The sequence below is a fragment of the Nothobranchius furzeri genome, chromosome 5, assembly GCF_043380555.1.
Source record: "Nothobranchius furzeri strain GRZ-AD chromosome 5, NfurGRZ-RIMD1, whole genome shotgun sequence".
Taxonomy (NCBI): domain Eukaryota; kingdom Metazoa; phylum Chordata; class Actinopteri; order Cyprinodontiformes; family Nothobranchiidae; genus Nothobranchius; species Nothobranchius furzeri.
The window spans coordinates 8,330,248-8,353,666 of NC_091745.1; the positions used below are offsets into that span (position 1 = coordinate 8,330,248).

Consider the following 23,419-nt stretch of genomic DNA (forward strand, 5'->3'; position numbering starts at 1 on the left):
GAAGCATTAATGCTTTTGGGCACAAAGGCTGGGTTGGGGCATAAAACAGCAGACCCGCCATCCTCCCGGATCCTGAGGCATGCGGGAGCCACTGAGAGGGCGGTTAGGTCACTCACTCTCTTAACTGATGCTAGCGCCAGCAGCAATGCAGTTTTAAGTGACAGGAACTTGAGTGAGACCTGGTCCAAGGGTTCAAATGGAGCTTCAGATAAGCCGTGCAGAACCACCGTTAGATCCCATTGGGGAAAAAGCGGGCGGGACACAGGTCTGTTCCTTCTGACACCTTTTAGAAAACGTTTTGTGAGGGGATGATTGAAAACAGATCTATCTCCAAAACCCTGATGACATGATGAGATAGCTGCAGCATATGTCTTAACAGTGCTGAATGCGAGGCCCCTGTCCATCAGTATCTGCAAAAACGATAGAACATCCGCCAGCTGGCAGGAGAGCGCTTGAACATTCCGTTCTGCGCACCAGTTCTGGAAAGCTGCCCATTTAGCAGCGTAAGAGGCAATGGTAGAGGGCGCCCGCGCACTCTGAATCGTGGCCACCACATCATGCGGCAGCCCAGAAGCCTCTAAGCGTGACCGCTCAGCGGCCAGACCCACAGCCTTTGGCCTATTTCCGGAGGATGTTTGATTATCCCATCCGCCTGGAGAAGGGCGTCCGCCCTCCACGGGAGCCTCCACGGGGAGCCGGACACTAGCGCTTGCAGGTCCGGAAACCATGACGCGGACACGCGCCTGGGAGCCACCAGAATCACCGAGAGCTGTTCCGACCGAATTCGGTCCAGGAGACGGGGAATCAGAGGGACTGGTGGAAACGCGTAAAGGAGCGTTCGAGGCCAGGGCTGGTGTGAGAAGGCGTCCGCCCTGAGCGGGGGTCCGTCCCAGGGACTCAGGGAAAACCACAGGCGACACTGAGCGTTTTCGCGAGCCGCGAACAGATCCACAGACGGTTCCCCGAACCTGATCCAGATCTGTGATATCAGTGCAGGATGTAGACGCCAGTCGGAGTCGCGGGGTCCCCCTCTCGACAGGATGTCTGCCGCTACATTCAGTACCCCCGGAATGTAGATGGCTCTGATGGACAGCAGGTGGACATGTGTCCAACACAGTAAATCTGTGGCGACACGCAACAGTGGGAGGGATCGAACTCCCCCTTGGCGATTTATGTAGGCTGCCGCTACCCGGTTGTCTGTGTGAACTTCGACATGACGGCCCTCGAGAAGGGCAGCGAAGTGTCTGATCACATTCCTCACTGTCATAAGCTCCAACACATTTATGTGCTCGTGCGTGTGGGAGGGCCAGCGATCTGCCACCGTGTGGGACAAGCACGTGCCCCCCCACCCCGACAGTGACGCATCCGTAAACACAGATGCGTGTGACGCAGGACGTCCGATGGGAACCCCGCGTGAGAGGATGCAGGGGTTCCCCCAGTGAGCGAGGTCCCCGCCCACTGAAGGGGGAATCCTCAACATACGTCTCTTCTGACGTATTGGGTGTACCCGGAGGCGGACGAACCAGCGTTGCAAGCGCCTCGTGCGCAGCAAACCTAGCGGCACTACTGAATGGGCTGCGGACATCATGCCCAGGAGTTTCATGACTAACCGGGCTCTCACGATCTTGCGGGGTTGAACACGGGAGATCACCGTGGAGAGATCTGCCGCTCTTGCAGGCGACAAACGTGCTCTCATTAGGGGGGCGTCCAACTCCACCCCGAGATACACAATCGACTGGGATGGAAGGATGGAGCTCTTTTCCCAGTTTATAGAAAACCCTAGGGTTGACAGATGCTCTGTCAACCTCCTGGTTTGCTGTGACGCCTCGTCCTCGGACCGAGCGCACAGGAGAAGATCGTCCAGGTAAAATAAGACCCTCATTCCCTCCGTGCGCAGTGGCTGCAGCGCGGTCTCCAGACATTTGGAGAAAGTGCGTGGGGCTAGCGAGTAGCCGAAAGGGAGGCGATTGAACTGATATTGAACTCCCTTGAACGAAAAACGCAGAAACTTCCGGTGGTTTGGAACTACTGGTATGTGGAAGTATGCGTCTTTCAGGTCGATTGACGTGAACCAATTCCCGGGGCGCACATATTCCAGGACTTGTCTCATCGTTAACATGCGGACATGCATTACTGCTATGGAGCAGTTGAACAGGGACAGGTCGAGAATCGGCCTCATTCCTCCCGACTTCTTCGGTACTACGAAGTAGCGGGAGTAGAAACCTGAGAGTTCTTGTCCGCGAGGGACTCGGGAAATAGCGTCTTTGGACAGAAGTTCCCGCAGCTCCAGCTCTAGCGCCTGAGACTGTACTTGCGATGTGAACGTCGTCTCCACGATCCCGTTGAAGGGAGGTGGAGTGGCCTGAAAATGAAGTGTGTGACCGCAATGAATGGTGTCCGAAATCCATTTGCTCATGATGCAAAGGCGGCGCCACTCGTGCGCGCGTTCCGACAATGGACGCGTGTGCGCGGTCACGTGAACAACGTCTGAGGGTTGTGCATGCGCCCTTACCGCCGTCGCCCGTACCAGAGAACTGGGGGCGACCCATGGAGGGCTGCGCTCGAAAGGGCAAGTGCGAAACAGCTGGAACAGGCTGGTCCACACCGCGGAGCGTGGAGTCCGAGAGTGAAGGACGAGTGGGAGCCGGGCCTGTGCACGGGGGCGACAGAGTGCTAGCGGATGGAGCCGCGCACTGTGCCGCCGCGCGTGGTCAAGACAGCGACATGACATACCGCCCCACCCAACGGCGTGGGGAGAGCGGGACGAGTTGGGCCTGGCCGGATGCTGGGGCCAGAGCGCAAATGGAGCGCACCCTTACGGCTGGCCGTGTATTATGACTACCTGCAGGAACATGTGTGCGTGCAGCAGTGCTTGGTGTGGGGAACATGTGTGAAAACTCGGCAGAGGATTCTGCGGAGGACTGTAGGATTGAGCTCTTTGAGTGACGTTTTTTGGGTTTTATTTCAAAACCAACAACATCAGAACAATCAGTAACACACACATTCCCCCCAAAGAGTCACTTCCGTGGCTGCTTTCGGCGAGGCTCCTGCACCTGGGACTGCCAAGACGGCGTCTGCTGGCCCCGCCGGAACCGTTGTCCGCCATCTCGCTGGTCCCGCTGATGTGGAGCCGAAGCGGGAGGCCGGCTCCGTGGAGCGGGCGGTGCAGCTGGACGTCTGAAGCTTCCGCGCCGTTCGTCCCATCCTCTGGCTGAACGGCCGGAGTGCGAGGCTGACCGAGGGTGGACCAGGTCTCGCACCGTAGCCGATAGTTCGGCCGTCTTCTGAGCCCTCTCAATGACGCCCCTAAGATGGGGACCAAACAGAACATCGGTGGTGATGGGGCCATCCAGCATCTCCCTTTGCAGATGTTCCGGAATGGAGGGCAGGGCCTTCAGCCAGATCGCTCGCTGGATGAGGGTCTGCCAGGCAGCGATGCGAGCAGAACCGGTGAGCACAGCAGCACACAGATTGAGGATGGCATCAGCAGTCTTAGTTATGACGGCTTTCGACTCCTCGGGAGCTTCCAGCTCCTCCATCATCTTGGAGACGCCGAAGGCAAGAAGGGCGATGTTATTCCCTGCAGCGCCGGTCTGAAAGGCACACTGATGTGCGCGGTCGGTGAGCCGCGTCAGCAGCTGGTCATGTTTTGAAGCGGGAACAGCTCGCGGGCCAGCGAGGTGGTTCTTGGCGCCCAACAGCGAGGCCAAATCCGGCTCTAGTGGAGGAACGGACGGCCAGCCTTGGTCGGAAAACCCCTCGACCTTGGTGATGGGCGCATATGTGGAGACTGGCGCCTTGAGCTTGGCAGGCTCGGAGAAGGCGGCAGACCAGCAGCTCATAGCAGCGGGGAGGCGCGGCCAGACAGGGTCTGGACAGCGTGTCTGAGTTGCCCCGAAAATTCCCGCCAAATCATCCGCTTCAGGCAGGGCCGGTTCTGGCACAGCTAGCCCCTTGCGGGCTGCTGACGCAGAAATGATGGCGGGCAGCTCCTGGAGCAGTGCTCTTACTGCTGGCAGGGAGGAGCGAGAAGCCACTGGGGCAGAAGGACCCGCTGAGCGAAGCTCGTCGACCTCCGTTATGTCTAGGAGGGACGCCGCCTCATCGTAGTTTTCGCTGTCAGTGACGTCATCCATCCGGTTGAAGCCAGCCGGCTCCTGACCGGCGTCGAAGAAAACCAAAGCCTTGTCCAGCGGGTAGGAGTCAGCCACCGGAAATTCTTCGTCGGCGGCGGGAGTGAAGTACTCGACCCGGCGAATCTTCTCCGCCACGGGCAGAGCGGCACAGAACAGGCACGAGGCCTGCGGGGTCAAGGCCAGGCCAGCGTGGTGAGCCCCGAGACAGACCTCACACTTAGCGTGCAGGTCGCCGCTGGAAATGGAGCCCGTCTGGCAGGTCGGGCAGGGTCTGGTGTCGCTGGACATGGCTGGTAAGTCGTCTTCGGATAATTTGCTCTTTTGAGATAATATTTGCTCTTTAATAAAGCTCTCAAGCTTGGCATGAAGAGAAAAAGGAGGTGAGCAGTGGGGTCACTGCGGTTATATACCACGAGGGGGCCCACTATTGGTGGGCGTACATTTAAGCTCTTCATGATTGGCTGATGCGGAGATCATCCTTCCAATAGCAGCTAGCTTAAGGGCTAAGACTAGACGAAATAGAACATCACGGGAGTTGTCGTCTTTGCGGTAAAATTGGCCAGCGGGTCAGTTTTAATATATTTTTGATATTTATCTCGCTAGCCACATAAAAATGCTCCGTGGGCCACATCTAGCCTGTGGGCCTTGTGTCTGACACATGTGGTCTACCACTGGGCCAATCACCGCTGACTACCAGTCAAAAGCACATAGAGGCAAAAAATACATAGAAAAGCAATATGTGCATGTGTGACTCATTTACCTGAGAAACCAGTCAGGTCCATGGCTTTGAGGTTGGTGGCCTTGATGATTGTAGCCGTGAGCCTGCCTGCAGTGGGCAGGTAACACAGCGAGAAATTAAGCTCCCCGAGATCGGCCTTCTCCTGCGGATCGTTACAAACAGGGATCAGAACAAAGCCAGAATGATGTTCTAGCACACACACACACACACACATACACACACGCACGCACGCACGCACGCACGCGCGCACACACACACACACACACACACACACAGGAGACAGCTTAACACTTTGATTATCTGAGGGCTGAAACAGAGCTGCTTCACTGACTGATGGTGGGTGACAGCAGAAGTCTGAACACGGACAGGAAGTGTTTAAGCAGAGTGAAAGTGCCGTCTCTCTAAATGAATCATATGCTAATCTGTCAAAGGCCCATGGAGGAAAGTGTTAAGTAGAGGAAACAATTCCCCAGACTTTTTATGTCTTATCGCTCCCTCTTCTCCCATCCAGTGATCGTCCTGCTGCTGGTGGTCTCAGTGGAGCCGGAGTTATAGACTCCTGGTGCTCAGGTCTCCCCGTGGTGTGACGACTCCTCAGTGGCTTTGAGCCTCACTAATCAATACATCCTGAGGTGAAACACTGAAATACGCTGCAATGCTAATGCTTTAAACTTAATAAATTAAACCCCCATGCCAAAAGTTTTTTAAAGCCTTGGTCGATGTAATTTGCTTAATAGTCTTCTATGAATATTTTATATAAATCTACTTGGACGCAGCCCAATAAAAAGTTTGGAAGTGGCCATCTGAGCCTTTCCAGTAATCTATCTGGACTCTCCCAAAGTAATCTCTTCACATGAGCAGACTTTGAATTAATTTATACAGCAGGCAGTCTCTTTTCTTTACAGATTGCTCCTCAGAGGAGAGACAGCATGCTTTTATTCATCTGACTCTCAGAAGAAAATGAATTAAATGGGAAAATGGAACAAAAAAGCAGCCAAGGTCCATGCAAATACTCCAAAAGAGCAATAAAAGGTAAATTAGCAGGGACTGTTGTAGCCAGACAAACCAAGACTGTCTGGCCTTTTAGGAGCAAAGTCATGAGAAATGAAAGATGCCTCAAGACTACTGAATAGATTATCGGCCATCCTGAGTCTTCTACAAACAGCGCAGTGATGCATTTAAGCAAACAATTACGGTAATGAAGAATTGTTATGAGGCACAAGTTAAGGGCATCCCATAAATACCCCTGATGTCCAAATGATTGAGTCAGTTTGAGATGACAGTCGTCTAAAAACCTGCAAAAGCTTCAGTGCAAAACTATGGCAAGACAAGGAACTGAGTTTGTTGATAGGCTGTTTCCACCAGGACTATTTTAGATGTGACACACTCTAAGAAAGAGAAATGTGTTTATTCCATGATTATCTCTGGCTTTCTTTACCCAACATGACTTTCCAGAGCTGATGCGTTACATTATGTTTATGTTAGCTGTTGGCTTTGGCTGTAAGCTAGCATAAGTCAGCTAGCGCTGTTGTTGCCTCGTTTTACTGCATTATTAAGCAGCTGTTGGGATTATTGCTGCAACGTTTTCATTTTATGTTGCAGTCTTAATAAATCAGTTAGGTATTTCTGTCGGGTGAATTTTGGTGATGAATTATTTTTGTGTTCATCTCCTGCAGTTAGTTTTTAATTTAGGAACGATATAATTTATGGTCAGAGGCAAAATTACACAAATTGAATAAAATCTGTACAGAAATTGTAGTGAATGTACAGTGTTGTTCTCTTATATTTTCTTTTGGGATGTTAAATAATAAAAGTAAAAGTCGTAACAATAATTATTGGAAATCTCAACAAAATGTTTACACATATATTTTTTGCTCATTCGTAATTTTAAACTATTATCATTAGTCTCGAATGTATCTTTTAAATGCTTGTTGAACTGTCTCTAAAACAAGCTCATTTTTTCATTTTACATTCTGATGCCAGTTTATTTCTACAATCTACAAAGCTGTGGTTCATTTGACCACTGTTAAAGTTACTGGGTCAGATCTGTACACCTGAGGTCTAACATCGCCACAACTCTCTGATAACCACATCTTCACTGAGCATCCCTCAAGGCTTACTGCATGGCCCTCAACGATGTCCCTCCAGACAGGTTTGTCCCCGCTGTCCTCGCTGAAGTCCAGCAGGTTTTCCACCACCACTTGGCCAATCAGGTCGTGTCTGGAGAAACGGTCGAAGTCGTACACAGAGAAATGCAGCTTCCTGGAATGTAGCTCGTTCAGCGGCACGCCGAACTGGAACGTCTCGTTGAACACCGGGTTTAAGGTCTTTCTGTGGACCTGAGAAGAACACAAGAGCTGATGTCATTACTTCAGATGAGAACGTGTACAAAATGAACATGTTTAACAGGAATAAGAGCAGAGATCATTAAGGCAACTTACTAAATAAATAAGTTTTAAAACATTTCATGAATATTTCATCCCCTAGAAAATGTAAAAAGTGGTTGATCTTATATTTTAATTTCACTGACTTTTACAATGACCGATTTAAACATTTGTCATACAGCATCCATGTTTGATTATATTAAAAGTTTGCCTGAGAAATTAAAATGGAAAAAGATTTGATTAAACTTTACTTTTCCTACGCATTTATAAATACCTAATTTATACAGCCTGTACTGAATAATTACAGAGTAATATGAACATTGTAAGCCACAGTTTCACGCTTTAATAATCAGTTGTGTCACTGATTTAAATGATTTTTTATTCCACCTATGATCCAAGGTTTTCTAAAGGGCTGAAATAATAAATCTGCTGCTTTAAACGTGCTTCTTCAACCAGGAAGAAAACACTTAAAGACAAAACGTTTATCCTGGGTGTGAGTATTTCATGGGTTTGTGACATAAATGCATATAAATAAATACATTTATAAACATGCCCACTTTGGATGGTAGGAGTTTTGCTGTAACTGGTAAAAAAAAACACTTTCCCTTGAAAACAGACTCAGTTCTTGGCACTGAATTATTACTGTGATATTCTTTTTCCTTGATATTTGTTTCCATATTCAGTGCTTGTTTTCTCTCTTTGCCTTTTGTTTCAGTTTGAGGCAAACACTAAAACTTTAAGCTTTGTTAAAAACAAGCTGAAATGATAAAATAAACCACTTGTGTCTGATCCTGGTGTTTGGAGACCAGCCTTCATGTTTTAGAAGTGTCCTTACCTTAACACACCTGGTTTAAATCAGAGGTTGAATACCATAAAGCTGCAACGCTTAAAGAGCTAATTCATCTATAGAAAAAATGCACTGCAGAAAGGACACTAACTAAAACATGCAGAATGGTTTACTGTAACTGCATTTTCAAAATAAAGTTCAAACAATACAGAAAGGTTTATTTTGAAAAGGCTGTAGTGCTCAAAGACCAAATTTATTGGCGTTTTCCATTCATTTGTGTTGGTCTCTAGTATAAATGGAAACCTTGAGGGAAAAATGCTCTTGTGCTCCTTTTTCAGGGACTAGAAGTGAGCCAGAGCAGAGGTGTGTAGCAGGCAGCAGGATTTTGAGTCTCATTTCCTATTCGCACATCTCGTCTCTGATTGGATAACAGCAACACGGCTCTCCCACTGACTCCATTTGCTCTGCAATGTTGATGCTTTATCTCCACAAATAACACAAGCCTGAAGGAGTTCTGCTGTGTCGTGAACTTGATAATGCAAACGATTACCTTCTGTTAGCTAGGATATGCTATGTTCGCTCCTAGACGCTAAATAAACAACAACCTTTCCCGTCACAAGTCAAGATGGGTGAGTCCATGAACGCTAATTTAGCCATATGACGTGAAATTACCTGGCTTTGCTAATCTGAGAATTTCCTTGTCAATTTTCTTTTGGTGGCCAATGCAGAAAATAGGGGTAGAAGACTATTTTCACATTTAGCTTGCATGTTAAATGTATTTCAGACATTTCAGCGTATTTTAAAAAGAGCATTTAAGAAATGGTTTCTCAGTGAACTAAGCCTTTAAATAAAACCTAGGAGTTGGTGCTGAAAAAAATTAAAATAAAAACAATCCCCCCTAGTGGTTGGTTCCAGTACAAGTTTGATGAATGGGACATTTTCCTCACTAAAAAAATATTCTCATGGCTTCACTTCGCAACTACAGAAGAAGATGCTTACAGCTTCACCTTGTCTATACACTTTATATATTTGTTTGCACTGCGAATGCAAAAGTTCATTTTTAAAAGAATTTTGCACTTATAAAAATGCTATCATACTGCACATACACAGGCTAGTTGTTTCTTAGCTACAGCACACTCAATTCAGTGGTTAATGACCTCTTCAGCAGGCTGTCAAATTCTGCAGAAATCTGTTAATTAACTGTGTTAGAAAACCATCTCAAACATAAAGCACGGTGGCCTTCGCTAAAAAGCTGCCAGCCTCTTTTTAAGCCTTCAAAACGGCTTATAAAGTCAATCTCCAGCAAACTGCAAAAAATACGTTTATATCACACAAACCTTTTACCTCAAGGCACAGAACGAGATGGATTTTGATCAACGCTGTGACCGATGTTAAACTGTCCTTGAGCAATGCGATTAACCTTCAACACAAAGGCTGACCTTGTTCATCTCACATGGACAAAAGTGAATTCTCAGTTTTTGAGGAGGAAAATCAAATCTGTCCAGAAAAATGAAATAAATCAAAACTGAGTTTAAAGTCTGTTCCATTTTGCAGAAGTTCTGTCTTTTACTAACTTACTCCTATTTTTGTGTAGAAATTCTTTCGTAGGTGGGACCAACGTAGTATGTGACAGAGACGGGGCTGCTGCTGTAACATTAAAGCGTATTTTGGGGTTTCATTTAGTCTAAAACTTCATCCAATTAACATTTTTCCTGTTTTACTTCTGGACTAATCTGCCATGAAAGTGTGTGATGTAAATATATGCGGGTATAATCAACACATAAGACTGTCCAACCACTCCCGACACTGCACTTGATGATTACTTGTTAGCTTTGGATCAAACATGAATCTGACGGAGAAGCTGCAAATTGAGAAATCTGTAAAAGGGCCCAGAACATCTTTCTGATGAGTCAGTGTCTGTTTCTACTTGACAATGAGCCGGAGGGATGAAAGTGGCCCCAAATACAAAAGGTGTAAAAACTCACTGTTAATGAGGATGCGATTGAAATTAAACAATCTGTTACACTTCAAACAAAAGCAAAGCCACATTATGCAAATGAGTGAAACATTTGTGCTTTTCAAAGGCTGACGGGGGCTTTTGTTACATGCAGGAGGCAGATGCACAAAGAGGAAACCGGCAGGGAGAATTTTCTAGCTGGTGCCGCTCCATTGTCACTGGGAGCTTGTACTTTTCACTCTGTCCCAGTTCTGAGCCTAAATCTGACCCTTTTCAGAGTTTTTCTCAGATTTATCCCAACACTGTTCAAAAAGCACTTGTGGTTTCTGTGGATGCATGCGTGCTAAACTTCTCCACAGAGGATAAATTAGACGAAAAGAGGAGAGTTTTGAGAGCTGTGAGGACATTTCCTGGTACAGAACATACTGAAATGTCCTGAAATTTTTACTCAGCTGTCCTCAAACCCCAAAATAGCACACAGCAGAGTTTCAGTGTCCTCTATTAGACTAAAGTACATAGGACTAAATAAAATGTGCTCCAAATTAGATTAGATTAGATTACCAAAACAGCATTTTTATGATATTCGCCTAAGCATGTGCCCACCTGTATATGTGGGGTCCCGCTCCCTGATAAAAAATGATAAACTAAATGGTTTAGGTAACTAACATCACATATTACTTGTGTATTTCCTGTGAAAAATACAAAGTTAGGCCAGCTGTCCCAAACAAACAAACAAAGTATCTCATAAACTATCCATATATTATTTTGATATTTTGAGTGAGAGGAGGAGTAGCTGAAGAGTTTGATGTATAATATGTGTATGTAAGAGTTGTGTCATTTAGTTAAAAGCAATACCGATAATTTCCTATATTATATTTTTATGCCGATATCCACCGATAATATCGGACATCCCTACTGCCTATGTTCACATTTAGAAAAAAATCTCCCAAAATGTTTGTTTCTGTATGACCAAAATGGTTTATTTCAGGTCATCTGTTGTTATGAGTCAGCAAGGCAGCAACAGAGTGAACCCAGGTTAGAGAATCAGGGAGAAGTCTCACAGCGCAGTTAAAGAGTCTGTTAATCTCCGGAAATATCCATCGAAATGTTGTTGAAAATTAATAAAATATTAGCGGCTTCGTACCACATAACCATAAAAATAGGGTCTAAAGTACATAGGGTGTGGGTCTAGTGTCTTTAGGGACGCCATATTAGATGCCAGCTCAAGGTCCTGCAAGTCGATGACATCACACGAGATGATTGACTGGACGTACGACTTACGGAAGTTACGTTACCACGTTCACGTTAAGAAACACGACTTTAATGGTAAATGGCCTGTATTTGATGTAGCGCCTTCTAGAGTCCTGGAACCCCCCAAGGCGCTTTACAACACAACCAGTCAATCACCCATTCACACACACATTCACACACTGGTGGTGATGAGCTACGATGTAGCCACAGCTGCCCTGGGGCACACTGACAGAGGCAAAACTGCCGAGCACTGGCGCCACCGGTCCCTCCGACCACCACCAGCAGGCAATGTGGGTTAAGTGTCTTGCCCAAGGACACAACGACAGCGACAGACTGAGCGGGGCTTGAACCTGCAACCTTCCGATTACAGGGTGAGCACTTAACTCCTGTGCCACCGTCGCCCACTTAATAACAAAACTGCTAAACTTTTCCCAAAATGTATGTGAAAGAACAGAATAAAAAAAAACAGATGCTAAATAGTCGGCCGAGTGGTTCTGCCATAGTGTGATGATGTCATCGGCAGGCGCAGGGACCCCGAGCCAATCCGAAAACTACAGCGCCATAAAACCACAATCAGCATTGCATTCTCTCGGTGGAATTAACCGAAGGACCATCAAAGTCTGAGGAGTCACGTCGACGTGTCATGCTTTCTGCTCCACGGGTAACATTTACCCTGATGTACCGCCCCCTAGAGCCAGGAAACTACACACTGCCACTTCAACATGCTACTCAGAGCGGGACACATCGAGAACTAATGTTTTGAAATATTTTACCACTTTGTGACTTTTAATCTAAACTGTCATTTGCAGCAGAGATGGTTTAGTCAGTAAAGCAACACAAGTACTTTTTAGTTACTAAAACTCTAAAAAACACGAACAAAAACTGGTTTGAATGTGGAAGATTTCTCCCTACATAAGCAGAACCACGTGAATAATGACCCATCCCACTTATGAAGCATCTGCCCTGCTTCCTGTGGGCAGAAGACTGGGTGATCTTAAAGCCACCAATAAAGCTGGAGAATGGTTTTCTCACTGAGGTTGTGAGGCTCATGACCTCCGACCCTTTTTACCCTCTGCTCTTTGCTCAATGTTGAATCCTTTAGGTTTTATTTTTTTACAAATATCTGAGTAACACTACCATACTACTACTACCATACTTTAAACAAGCTACATTTAAATCAGAATATTCAGAAATAATCCTGACAGCTTCACGTCTAAATAAAAATACCAGTCTGCTCTTTAACTGGGTCATGGTTTTTCCTGAGGATCAAGGCGAGTGTGAAGCACCTTTGTCTGGAATTTCTTCTTCCTGTCTGGCAGTAAGTAAATCTTCACATATGGGTCAGAGAAGCCATTGGCATCCTTCGCTGGCAGGTCCAAAGCTTTCAGGATCTTCACCACCAACTGCTCTGTGCTAAAGGAAGGCAAACATATGCATTAGAGATTCACAAGGTTACATAAAGCGAGATAAAACGAGAGGGTTTGCACGCATTTACACAAACACTCCATGAGACTCAGACAGGATCAACCCACTCAAACACACAAACACCTGTGCAGAAGTTGTGCACTCAAATTGGTGTGGGAGGTTCGGTGTCTCTGGAGCCAAAGAGGAGCAAGAATAGCATGAGTGCGTGTGTGCGTGTGTGTGTGTGTGTGTGTGTGTGTGTGTGTGTGTGTGTGTGTGTGTGTGTGTGTGTGTGTGTGTGTCATCTCTAGAGCTGTATCACAGTTGCACTGTCAGCAGAGCTAAATGTAAGCTCTGTGAGTGCAGATGTCCAGCAGAGAGACAGAGCCCGTCCACGGCTGAGCTCATTTCTTTTCTGTAATGCACTTCCCTTATATTTCTAGTCACATGACTCGCTTAGAGGAACATACAGGTGTGTGTGTGTGTGTGTGTGTGTGTGTGTGTGTGTGTGTGTGTGTGTGTGTGTGTGTGTGTGTGTGTGTTCTGAGCTATTAGAACAGAACCACATGCCTCTATGATATTTAATGTCCAGATTGTGTTTTTTTAAAGCTTTTTAATCACTTTTTAAACTTATTGTTGCAAACTTACACTTAAACATGAATACATGTACTGTTGTTATCACTTGATGACCTTTTACCCAAGGTCAAGTGTGATGGATTTCTGCTTGTCAGTCATTGTATTAGGATGCAACAGACAACCACCGCCAGCTGTTAACAAATAAGGACTTTTGTCTGCTTGTAATTACTGCAGCTGCATTGTTTAGTCTTTTACGCAACACGGTTGTTTCTTTGTGTTTTTACTCATTTGCACCTCTCCATGAGCCTTAGCTGTCAGCTACCAGCTACTGAGAAAACACCTGCACCGCTAAAAAAACCAAAACAAAACATCAATTAGTTTAACCAGCTGCCTTTTTTCTTCATTTCTTTGTGATTGTCTCTTGTCACGACTGTGTTCAGTCACAACCTGGCATTTTTGTCACTGCACTTCATGGGACTTTCTGTCTGCTGGTCTAAATGTTAACACAAAGTCATTTTTTTGGACTGGTTGTTGATGCAATAGCTGTAGAGAAAAGATAGATGGGTAAAAATGAGTGATGCTGGGGGGTAAAGATGCCCCACATAGAGAGGAGATTCTAGCTGAAATAAAGGGAGTTGTGTATGGATCTAAAAGGCAGCAGAACCATGGAGAAAAACTTAAATTAAACAAATCGTCTGTGTTCATGATCTAAAACATGCAGGAAACATGCTGGAACCGGACTGCAGCGACATATATGTCAGCTCATCTTTTTCTAAGTCCCAACAGAGTGGCCGCCAGTCTGAAGTTGCAAGTGGAATTTATAGCTCCGGGAGTTGACGTCACTTCTCCCGGCATGCAACAGTTCAAATCGAAACGGCGCCATATTGGCAGGCAGAAGCCCGCAGCTGGACTATTTATTATTGTCAGAAAACTCAATCAGACAGGAAATATGGTAGATTCCTGTTGTGCCCCAGGATGCAGAACAGACGCGGACGACATAAGGAATGAGCCATCTACAGGATTCCCCAAGATCCGGAGCGCCGCAAACGTTGGATCATTGTAATAAAACGCGCTAGTGACTGGGCTAAAATGAAGCTGTGGGATCCCGAGAGTAAAGGATTTCACTTATGCAGCGACCACTTCATATCAGGTACTTAAACCAACGTTTCCTCAACTGTGTATGGTATTTATTTTAAATACTTTTATTACGATTCTTAGTGGGCTTCCTAAACTTATTTTGGCGGGGCTTTTTCTGTCTTATTACTCATAACAACAAGTAAACATCACGTAAAACGTTGCCTCGTGAGTTCTGCGTGCTGCAGTTTACGTGTTTTATGATCACAGCAATTAACCGGCTAAGCTGTATTTAATTTTTAAGCAATGGTTGATCAATTGTGAGATCACACATAAAAAGCACTTTGGATTGCTATTATCTGTCTCACCGAGACAGATCTCAGACAGATCCTGACATATTTGTTTTATTCACGGAAAAAAAAAATCAAACTAGTGATTTCTCTTGGTGTTCAGTTTATACGTTCAAACAGCACAGCACTCTATTTAAACTACTTACATTTAAATCTATGTTATTTGTCCATCCATCCATTTTCATCCGCTTATCTGGAGTCGGGTTGCGGGGGCAGTAACCTAAGTCGAGAGGCCCAGACTTCCCTCTCCCCAGCCACTTGGGCCAGCTCCTCCGGGGGAATCCCAAGGCGTTCCCCGGCCAGGTCCGGTAAGAAGTCCGCTCCGACAGCTTCTGGCGTTTTTAAAAAGTATCCCAGGGGCACGGTAAGGGTCGGAGATGTTTAGTCTATTTAATTTCTGACTATATGAAACGATTTCTTCGGTTAGTGTGAAGTAAACTCCGACGAAGTAAAATCCAAGCCAATCCTGTTAATTTTGTTTACATTTGTTGCCTGCCAACATGGCGTCTACTCTCTGAGAGTCACGTGAAGTCCGGAGCTCTATTCTGGTCTCGGGGAGATAGGATCTGGGTGGCCTTTCATTAACCCTGTAAAGAGTCATTTGAGCACATACCGGCTCAAGAAAAGGATTTAACCCTCCCTCATTGTTAATAGGGTCAGATGGGCCTTATTTATTTATTTATTATTTTTTTAGTAGAGCACCACTTCACCCTTGCCAATGGATAAACTATCACCTGTGTTTAACGACCCCCTGTCCTGGAGGGGTCACCTGATAGGACACTGGAAGGGTTAAAATATGAAAATGTTGCAAAGCATCCCATTAAAACCCATCTTACATTATTCCCAATTTAGTTTCCAGTAATCAGAAAGTGTGGAAAATGTGAGAAATTTGACATTTTAACTGTAGTATAATGAAAAAACGGCCACTAGAAATATCATTCAACAAATACAGTCTCTGCATTTATGCCCCACATGACCCAAAATCCCTCAAAATCCCAAAAGTTCTTTTGTGCCAATTTACTGAAATTTCAATTCAATTCAATTCAATTCAATTCAAAAATACTTTATTAATCCCAGAGGGAAGTTGATTGATTTCAAATTAGTTCAACATTTTCTCTCAATTTTGTGTCTCCAACTGTTCCCTGACAGCTGCCTCTCAGTATCATAATCAAAGCAAATGAAGAGAAATCTGAGAACTTTTTGTTTTTGTGATATTTTCATTTTTAGCAGCAGAACTGAAGAAACTGAGGGGATACAACAACATCTGTGCAGGCGAGGAGGAACAGGTCGTGAAAGACGGGGAATTATCACGTTTTGTCACAGTTGAAAGTAAAAAGTTACATTTTGCAACAATCAAACTTAAAACTTCATTCACAGCAGCATTGCTAAAGCTAATAATCTGTAAAACAAGTTAGCTTTTAAAAGTAACAACGTCACAAACTCTTCCCTCCTGTCCCCCAATACCCCGGGCTTGTGTCATTCAAACGACACATTTAGGCATCGTGCAGTTTTATAGCTAAAATGTCTGAAGATGTTTTTATATTAGTGGATATTTTGGTTAAATTACTGAAACACTTCATCAAAAGATTTAAAAGAACTAAAATCCAGAAGAAATCAAGTATTTGGTGCTTCTTCCCCTCCTAAACATCATGTAGGTGTGGGCATAATGTTATGGGTGATTTGTGTATGCCGCAACTGCATTAATTCTGTTTGCACAAACCAGTTTCAGGGTTGTAAACACGAGTGAAAAAATTGGACTCTCAGCACCTTTGCTTCACAAATAGCCTCACAGACCATTTCTGCTCAACAATCCTAGCAGATTGTAACCCACACATTTATACAACGCAGCGAGGCAGAGACGGTTTCTCTGTCACGCAGACAAACCTGTAAGCATGCAGCACACATGAGCAGGGGCTCCGCGTGTTTTCCTGACATACCAATGCTCCCGCCAGAGTCAGGGCTGCATCTCTCACGTTTATTATGCATTTAATTACTAGATGAAGATGAGGACAGCTCGGAGGCCTTTAATCAGACCTCGTTAGACTGTGTCTCCATGTGTTAACGAGGCTGTCAGCACTTCATTTGCTGCTTTGGGAGAACAACGTGAGCGTTGTGGCCGAGGGCAGAAGCCAGCAGTGACCCCAGCGGCGTTAACGTCCGCTGTGTTTGTGCCACACACACACAAACAGGACATGCGTGTTACATTACAACCACATTAAATCTGGACAAGTGTTTACCTCTGACTCAGACCCAATTAAAACAACTGGATAAACATGGCTGATCTGCAATCACATCACATCAGGGAGACCATGTGCAGGGTTCAGAGGGATGTTACAGTCGAGGCTCAATGTAATGAAACAAATTACATCATTTTTTAAATATTATTTTACATCAATATTTATTTCAATTTGGTAGAAACGGATGATATCCTTCTTTGTGAATCCATTCAAAACTACATCTTTGACCATATTGTTGTGAAAGAAAAATGTTTTATTGCTAATGCTTTCAAAGCCTAAAAAATACAGAAGTACTGACTTAGGGAGACTGCAGGCTCTGGTTTTCATCAGCAGGGGGCAGAGTTGTGCTGTTTGGTGCTGATTAAAACTTTTAAAGCATTCATCATACTAGAAAGAGCTTAACATCAGGCCTGTTAGAATAAGAACGACATCAAAGAAACTTATTTAAAAACTTCATTCCATTGAACAGTTTGATCAATCGGCCAAACTGAAAAATAAAACACACAAAAAAAGAAATGATAAGCTTTGCGGTAGGCTGGATCCGAACAGAACGTCAGAGCACTGTTTTATTTTTTACAGAGGTTGCCACAGAGCATGCGGCGGTAACGGCTATAGATAACTGACACATTGTCTTTGATGTGCATCTTACACCCAGTGTTTTGCCTTTATTCTGCCACCTTTTCGTGTACTGTATGAGTCTGGCTTTTGAAAGCCTTTCACAGTCAGACGACTCTAAAGAGCTTTACACTACAGTGTAGCATTCATCCATTCACACACTCAGTGCGGTTACATGGGCACTGACCGGCATTCTGAGTCGCTGCAGGTTGGTCTTATTGTAATAAGCTGGGAGTCTTTATCCTAATTTACATGCGCATTAGAAAGCCGGCCTCTCAAATAAAGTTCATTCCACTGCGGTACAGTAGGTGGCAAATGGCGACATGCCCCTTTTCATGTCGGCATTCTTCCGGTTAGCTTATAGCAGTGGTTCCCAAACTTATTTAGCCGCGCACCCCCTCCTGTGTCCCGACCATGTCGATGCACCCCCCCAGCCCCCACATCAGGGCATGGCTATATATATATATATATAATGCTGCAGTAACAGGCGTTGTTGTCAGGTTCGGAGTCACTGGCTGGAGTGGAGCCGACTTTAATACGTCATCCCAAAATAGAAGCTAATATCTTAATTTGACCTGGAATGAAAAATGTTGTTAAAAAGTTTTTATCACGGGGGGGGGGGGGGGGGGCACAGCCTATTTGGTACGTACTGTCCTGTTTTATGGTGTTACGCGTGTTGCTTTGTCACAATGGTCTTGTCAGAAGACTGCTTCCGCGGTCTCGTCACTTCCAGAATGCGAGCTTCTTACCGGTTTAGTTTGGCTGACCCGTTTACATGCAGGATGTAATCAGATTGTTACCACATTATCTGGGTGCTTCAGTTCAATTAGAACCAGTCCACCGTTAGCCAGACTAACATGTTTACATGCCATTTAAAAAAGCCCGACGTGAGTCTTTTTAGGGCAATACTTTGGTTTTCTGATGTGCATGTAAACACACTGACTGGTGATGATGAGCGACGATGTAGCGACAGCTGCTCTGGGGCACACTAACAGAGGCGAGCCTTCTGACCACAGACGCCATCAGTTCCTCCGACCACCACCAGCAGGCAAGGTGGGTTAAGCATCTTGCCCAAGAACACAACAGCAGCATTCTCTGGGATTGAACCTGCAACCTTCTGATTACTGGACAACCCTCTCTACCTCCTGAGCTACTGCTGTCCAACATGGCTGTCATTTAAAAGGCAGGGGAAAGCATGCAAAATGGAACGTGACAAATGGTTATTTTAACATTTTTAGATTTTTATCTGTTTCTCCAGAACCAGAATAGAATTTGAAACACAAGTTTGCTAAATTGCACATCTTAAGTCTGCAGTCACACGGTGTGATTCACAGATGTCCGACAACCGGAACATACAGGAAGCTCGTTCACAGCAAAACAGAGATATTCCTCTTCCTGAAAACATTAAAACAGTTGCAGGGTTTCCTCCTCTCCAGCGTCCTTTTACAGATGAATACATTGTTCTGAACCAACTCCAAGACTCTTACTGAATCCCGGAGGCACACTAGCACGCCTAACTATGCTGGAGGAGAATTTCACAACCTTATTCCTGGCAGACAATGTTGAAAGGTGGCTGTTATTCCCGCAGTGGAAAGGTGTCAGCTTTTAATGGCTTTGTCAATAGAAATGTCTTTCCCAGAAGACCTTAGCCAGATTGACATTGTTGTTTTGACTGTTAACACTCCAAACAGCGGGGCTTCACACATTAACATACCAATCTTATCACAGCTCCAGCGCTAACACATCCCAAGACAAGTGTTTTCACACAAATGCCCACATTGGTTCTGCTACATCGCACACCTTCTCGTTTTACCTTTGAGGTCTTTCCTTCCTGTTCCTCTTTTTTGTTTTAGATGTAACTAAAGCAAATCATGAATCGTCTTGTGACTTTTTAAATGAGAAAATGGGACGCATGAATAGCTTCTGCAACAAGCTCCCTTGTTAATTCTCCGGAGCTGTAATTTGACTGTAACACCATCTGGAGTTATTATGCGTTGACGGGGTTGCTATTAAAAGTGGCTCATCATATATAATGCATGACTCAAACAGTCGCTCCCTTTTATTTCGGACCATCAGCACTTTCACCCGTTACAATGATTCCACATGTCAGAGCAGACAGAAACGCAGGAGCTGCACGGAGACCTCCAAGGATCCCACCGAGAATCAACGCCTGGATTCTCGAAGTTGCATCGTCCATTTCTCATCACCTAAAGCCCACATTCTCCAACAGCTGTGTGTTCACGTGAGAAGCAAAAGGTCTGCGAGCTCTTTGCTAAGTTAGAGTTAGAATTATTATAATTGTAAAATATAACCTTAGTCAATGCAACTCACACAAAGGACTTTCTCAGGCATCTGTGGCATGATTTAGAAGTTGTATCTTATGCTGTACACAAACAGTGAGAGCAAAGGGGTACCAGTATGCTCCTCTACCTCAATCTATCGGCGTTCCTCAAGGGTCGATACTGGGCCTAACCTTGTTCAAAATCTATATTAATAACATTGTTCATGCTGTTGACAGTGCTCATATACATTTATATGCAGACGACACCATTTTATATGCATGCAGTTCTACCTTGAATGCAGCTCTGTCCTCCTTGCAACACAACTTTAATTGTCTTCAACATGCCTTCTCCAACCTTCATCTCCATTTAAACACAAGTAAAACAAAGTCCAGGATCTTCAACTGTAACTTACCGGAATCAACTTGCCACCCTAATGTTTCCCTGGATGGTACAACAGAACTACAGCTTGTCAGTTCTTATAAGTATCTGGGTACCTGGCTTGACAGACACTTTCATTTGACATTTATATGAATTCATTACTTTCTGAAGTCAAGTCAAGAATTGGGGTTCTATACTACAACATCCTTTACTCCCTCTGCAAAGCAATCCTTGGTCTGAATGACGATCCTTTCCATCTTAGATTACGGTGACATCATTTATAGGGCTGCTTCCAAAAAACGTCTTCATAAACTCGATGTCATTTATCACTTAGTAGTCCGTCTCGTCACTGGTGACTCTTTCACTACTCATCATTGTTATCTGCACTCACTCGTTAACTAGACATCACTCCATCCCTGCAGGATGTTACATTGGTATCAGTTTATATACAAAACAATCATCGGTAGAACCACATCATATCATCAGTCGTTACTCATCACATCCAACAACCAGTGTAATTTACGTTCCAGTAGCTTAATCTCCATGGTTATTCCCAAAGCATGCACCTCCTTTAGCCTCTCCTCATTCCAGTTTTCTGCTGCCAACGACTGGAATGAGCTGCAAACATCATTGAAGCTCACTGCCTACATTTCATTATCTACCTTCAACAAGTCATTGCAATCAAAGTTTCTGATGAATGTTCCTGCTCCTGAGTTCTTAAAGACTGTTTCAAGTCTGTTTTGATTGCTTGCTCATATTATACATGAGAACAGTAATTTGTATTTATGTCTAACGGTTTTATCTTATTTTTATCTTGTATTTTTTTATCGTATCTGTTTTCTTTGGTGTAAAACTAACAATGTGTTAGTTTTATTGTAAAAAATATAAATACTTGAAAAATATGATGTCACACCCATATTAGCTAATTAACTCAAAACACCTGCACAGGGTTCCTGAGCCTCGTGGTCTCAGGAACATCCAATAAGTTAAATATTAGATTCAACAACTTATTCTTGTCACAGAAAAAGGCAGACATGAGAAATGTGTCTCATATTAAAAGTCTAATCCCCATAGTTTTTGAATTTGTAGTGTAGGTTAGGTATATCAACTACATGATATACTCTTAAGTTACTTTTAATAGAGACATTGATGTATTATGTATTTCTAACTGATCGTGTAATTTTACTCATTTTCTATAAGGGAGGAACTGATACATGTAGTTGAAGTAAGGTTCTTGTATTGACCTCTAGTTTATTCCACCTAAAATCACATTATACCTTACTTTCATTTCCACTTGGTGGTTCAATGCAAATTATATTTAGTGGGAGGATGGAAAAAAAACACGTCTTTTAGTTGTAAAAGTTGCAACCCTCTGCTTAAAGAAGCAACAGCTGATTGATGATGCTGATCTTGATTATTAAAACTGAAATTTCTTGTTTACTGTCTGACTTCCCAACAAGATGCCAAAGGAACCCTCATGGTGTTCACAAATGTAAATTTAACTGAATGTGATTTGGTTCTAGCTTGGCTAAATAACGAGTGTTAGCATACGAACTGTGTGTTGTCATATTCCGACGAATACCACGGACGAGTGCTCTTCCAATAAGGAACCTAAAATACTGACACAGTAGTTAAACTTTCCATCTAAAACCATTGACTCACATAAAAACTCCCACGTTTTACATCACAGCACAGTGAAATCACATGTTTTACTTGAGGCCTGGTGACTTACTTGAAGGCGTAGCGCAGCAAGAAGCAGATCTTGCCACAGGTGTCGCCCTGTTTGCCATCGCTCTGATCACCTTTAGGTCTGTAAAGCTCCGGCTTGATCTGCCCGATGCAGGTTACCTGCTCCTTCTCCTCACCATGAAAATCTGGGCTGGAGAGCTGGTGAGTCATGGGTTTGGGCCTGAATGTGCACAAAGCAACACACAGGGGGTGAATATCGCGCAGGGAGCTCGTGCTCGCACAAGATGCTGCACGGCCGCTAGATTCAGTCACCTAGGAGATGCATTTACATCAGGATTCTGGATTTTAAATTTAGATTATAGAACACACCTGCATCATGAATATTAGGGCTGCTTCTATAGTTCATACATTTGTTTTTAAAAGCTGATTTTGATGATAAAAGATGTTTTTGATTCAGATCTCATGTCATCTATTGATATATGTGTGTGTGTGTGCATGTGCGTGCGTGCGTGCGTGTGTGTGTGTGTGTGTGTGTGTGTGTGTGTGTGTGTGTGTGTGAGACCAGCGTCTATGCACTTTAATGCTAAAATAAGGACTTCATTCAAAAAAGCAAGAATGTAAGATCAGATTTATGACTGATATGGAGGGAATGGGAGTATTAAGCTTCTCTGTAATGAGGGAAAGTGAAACACATACAGGAGGGGAATGTTCTTGTTTTATTTAAATGACTACTTTGTTGTACTTAAAAACAAAGAAAATGAGATTTAAAATCAGGACCCATGTAGTGATACTGTTGAGTTTTCTCTACAACCTGAAATAAATAAACTAATGTTTAATCCTGGGGCTGTTGTGGCCTTTACATTACTGAAGGGCTGCTGGTTCAGCTCTACATGAAGCCTTCAGTGAAAAAGATACAAAACAAGACATCCCCAACACACACACACACACACACACACACACACACACACACACACACGTTTGGTCCTGCACTGACCGTGAGGTGACCTGCTGCTGAGAGTGAGCGTTAGGCAGGTCTTTGTTGGTCCCCCCCTCTGAGTTGGGGACGTCTGGAGATGTCTGACTCAGCTTCAGCGTTCCTACAAACACAAACAACCCCACAGCTATTATTTATTAATGCTCCCGTTATATTACCAGAATCATTGGTCTCATTGATTTCATGACTTTAATTTAACAGGAAGCCATTTCTGAGCTGATGACTGAGCAGACACGTTTACACTAACCGCTCATGAGCAGGAGACAAAAACATCAAGTGAAGTGAAAGGAGGATTAACTTACATTCAGTTTAAATGATGCACATGCAGAAAGTCAGTAGAAACACAATGTCAGAATAAAAACATCCAGTTTCAGCTTAGAAAACACCATACTGGCTGCAGCTGTTTGTTAGAGTGATGCTGGGCGGTTCTGAACACTATGTTAGAAGATCACATTATTAAACGTGTTAGTATTAAAAAATGTGGTTATTTTGTTCCCCATGTTGTGACGATCCTTCTGAGAAACAGTTTTAATAAACATTATAATTAGTTCATTTCTGCTGCTCAG

General features: G+C 44.3%; 1 protein-coding gene across 1 annotated transcript in view; it reads right to left on the reverse strand.

Moving 5' to 3' along the window:
• The window catches only part of syt3 (synaptotagmin III), a 50,974-nt gene that overhangs the window by 12,278 nt on the left and 15,277 nt on the right, over nucleotides 1-23,419 (reverse strand). Inside the window, exons 4-8 of the mRNA XM_070551385.1 lie at nucleotides 22,854-22,956; nucleotides 21,903-22,079; nucleotides 12,541-12,667; nucleotides 6,996-7,214; nucleotides 4,897-5,017 (exon numbers count right to left, since the gene is read on the reverse strand). Coding sequence (XP_070407486.1) covers nucleotides 4,897-5,017; nucleotides 6,996-7,214; nucleotides 12,541-12,667; nucleotides 21,903-22,079; nucleotides 22,854-22,956 — 747 coding nt within the window. The remainder of the gene's footprint in view (nucleotides 1-4,896; nucleotides 5,018-6,995; nucleotides 7,215-12,540; nucleotides 12,668-21,902; nucleotides 22,080-22,853; nucleotides 22,957-23,419) is intronic.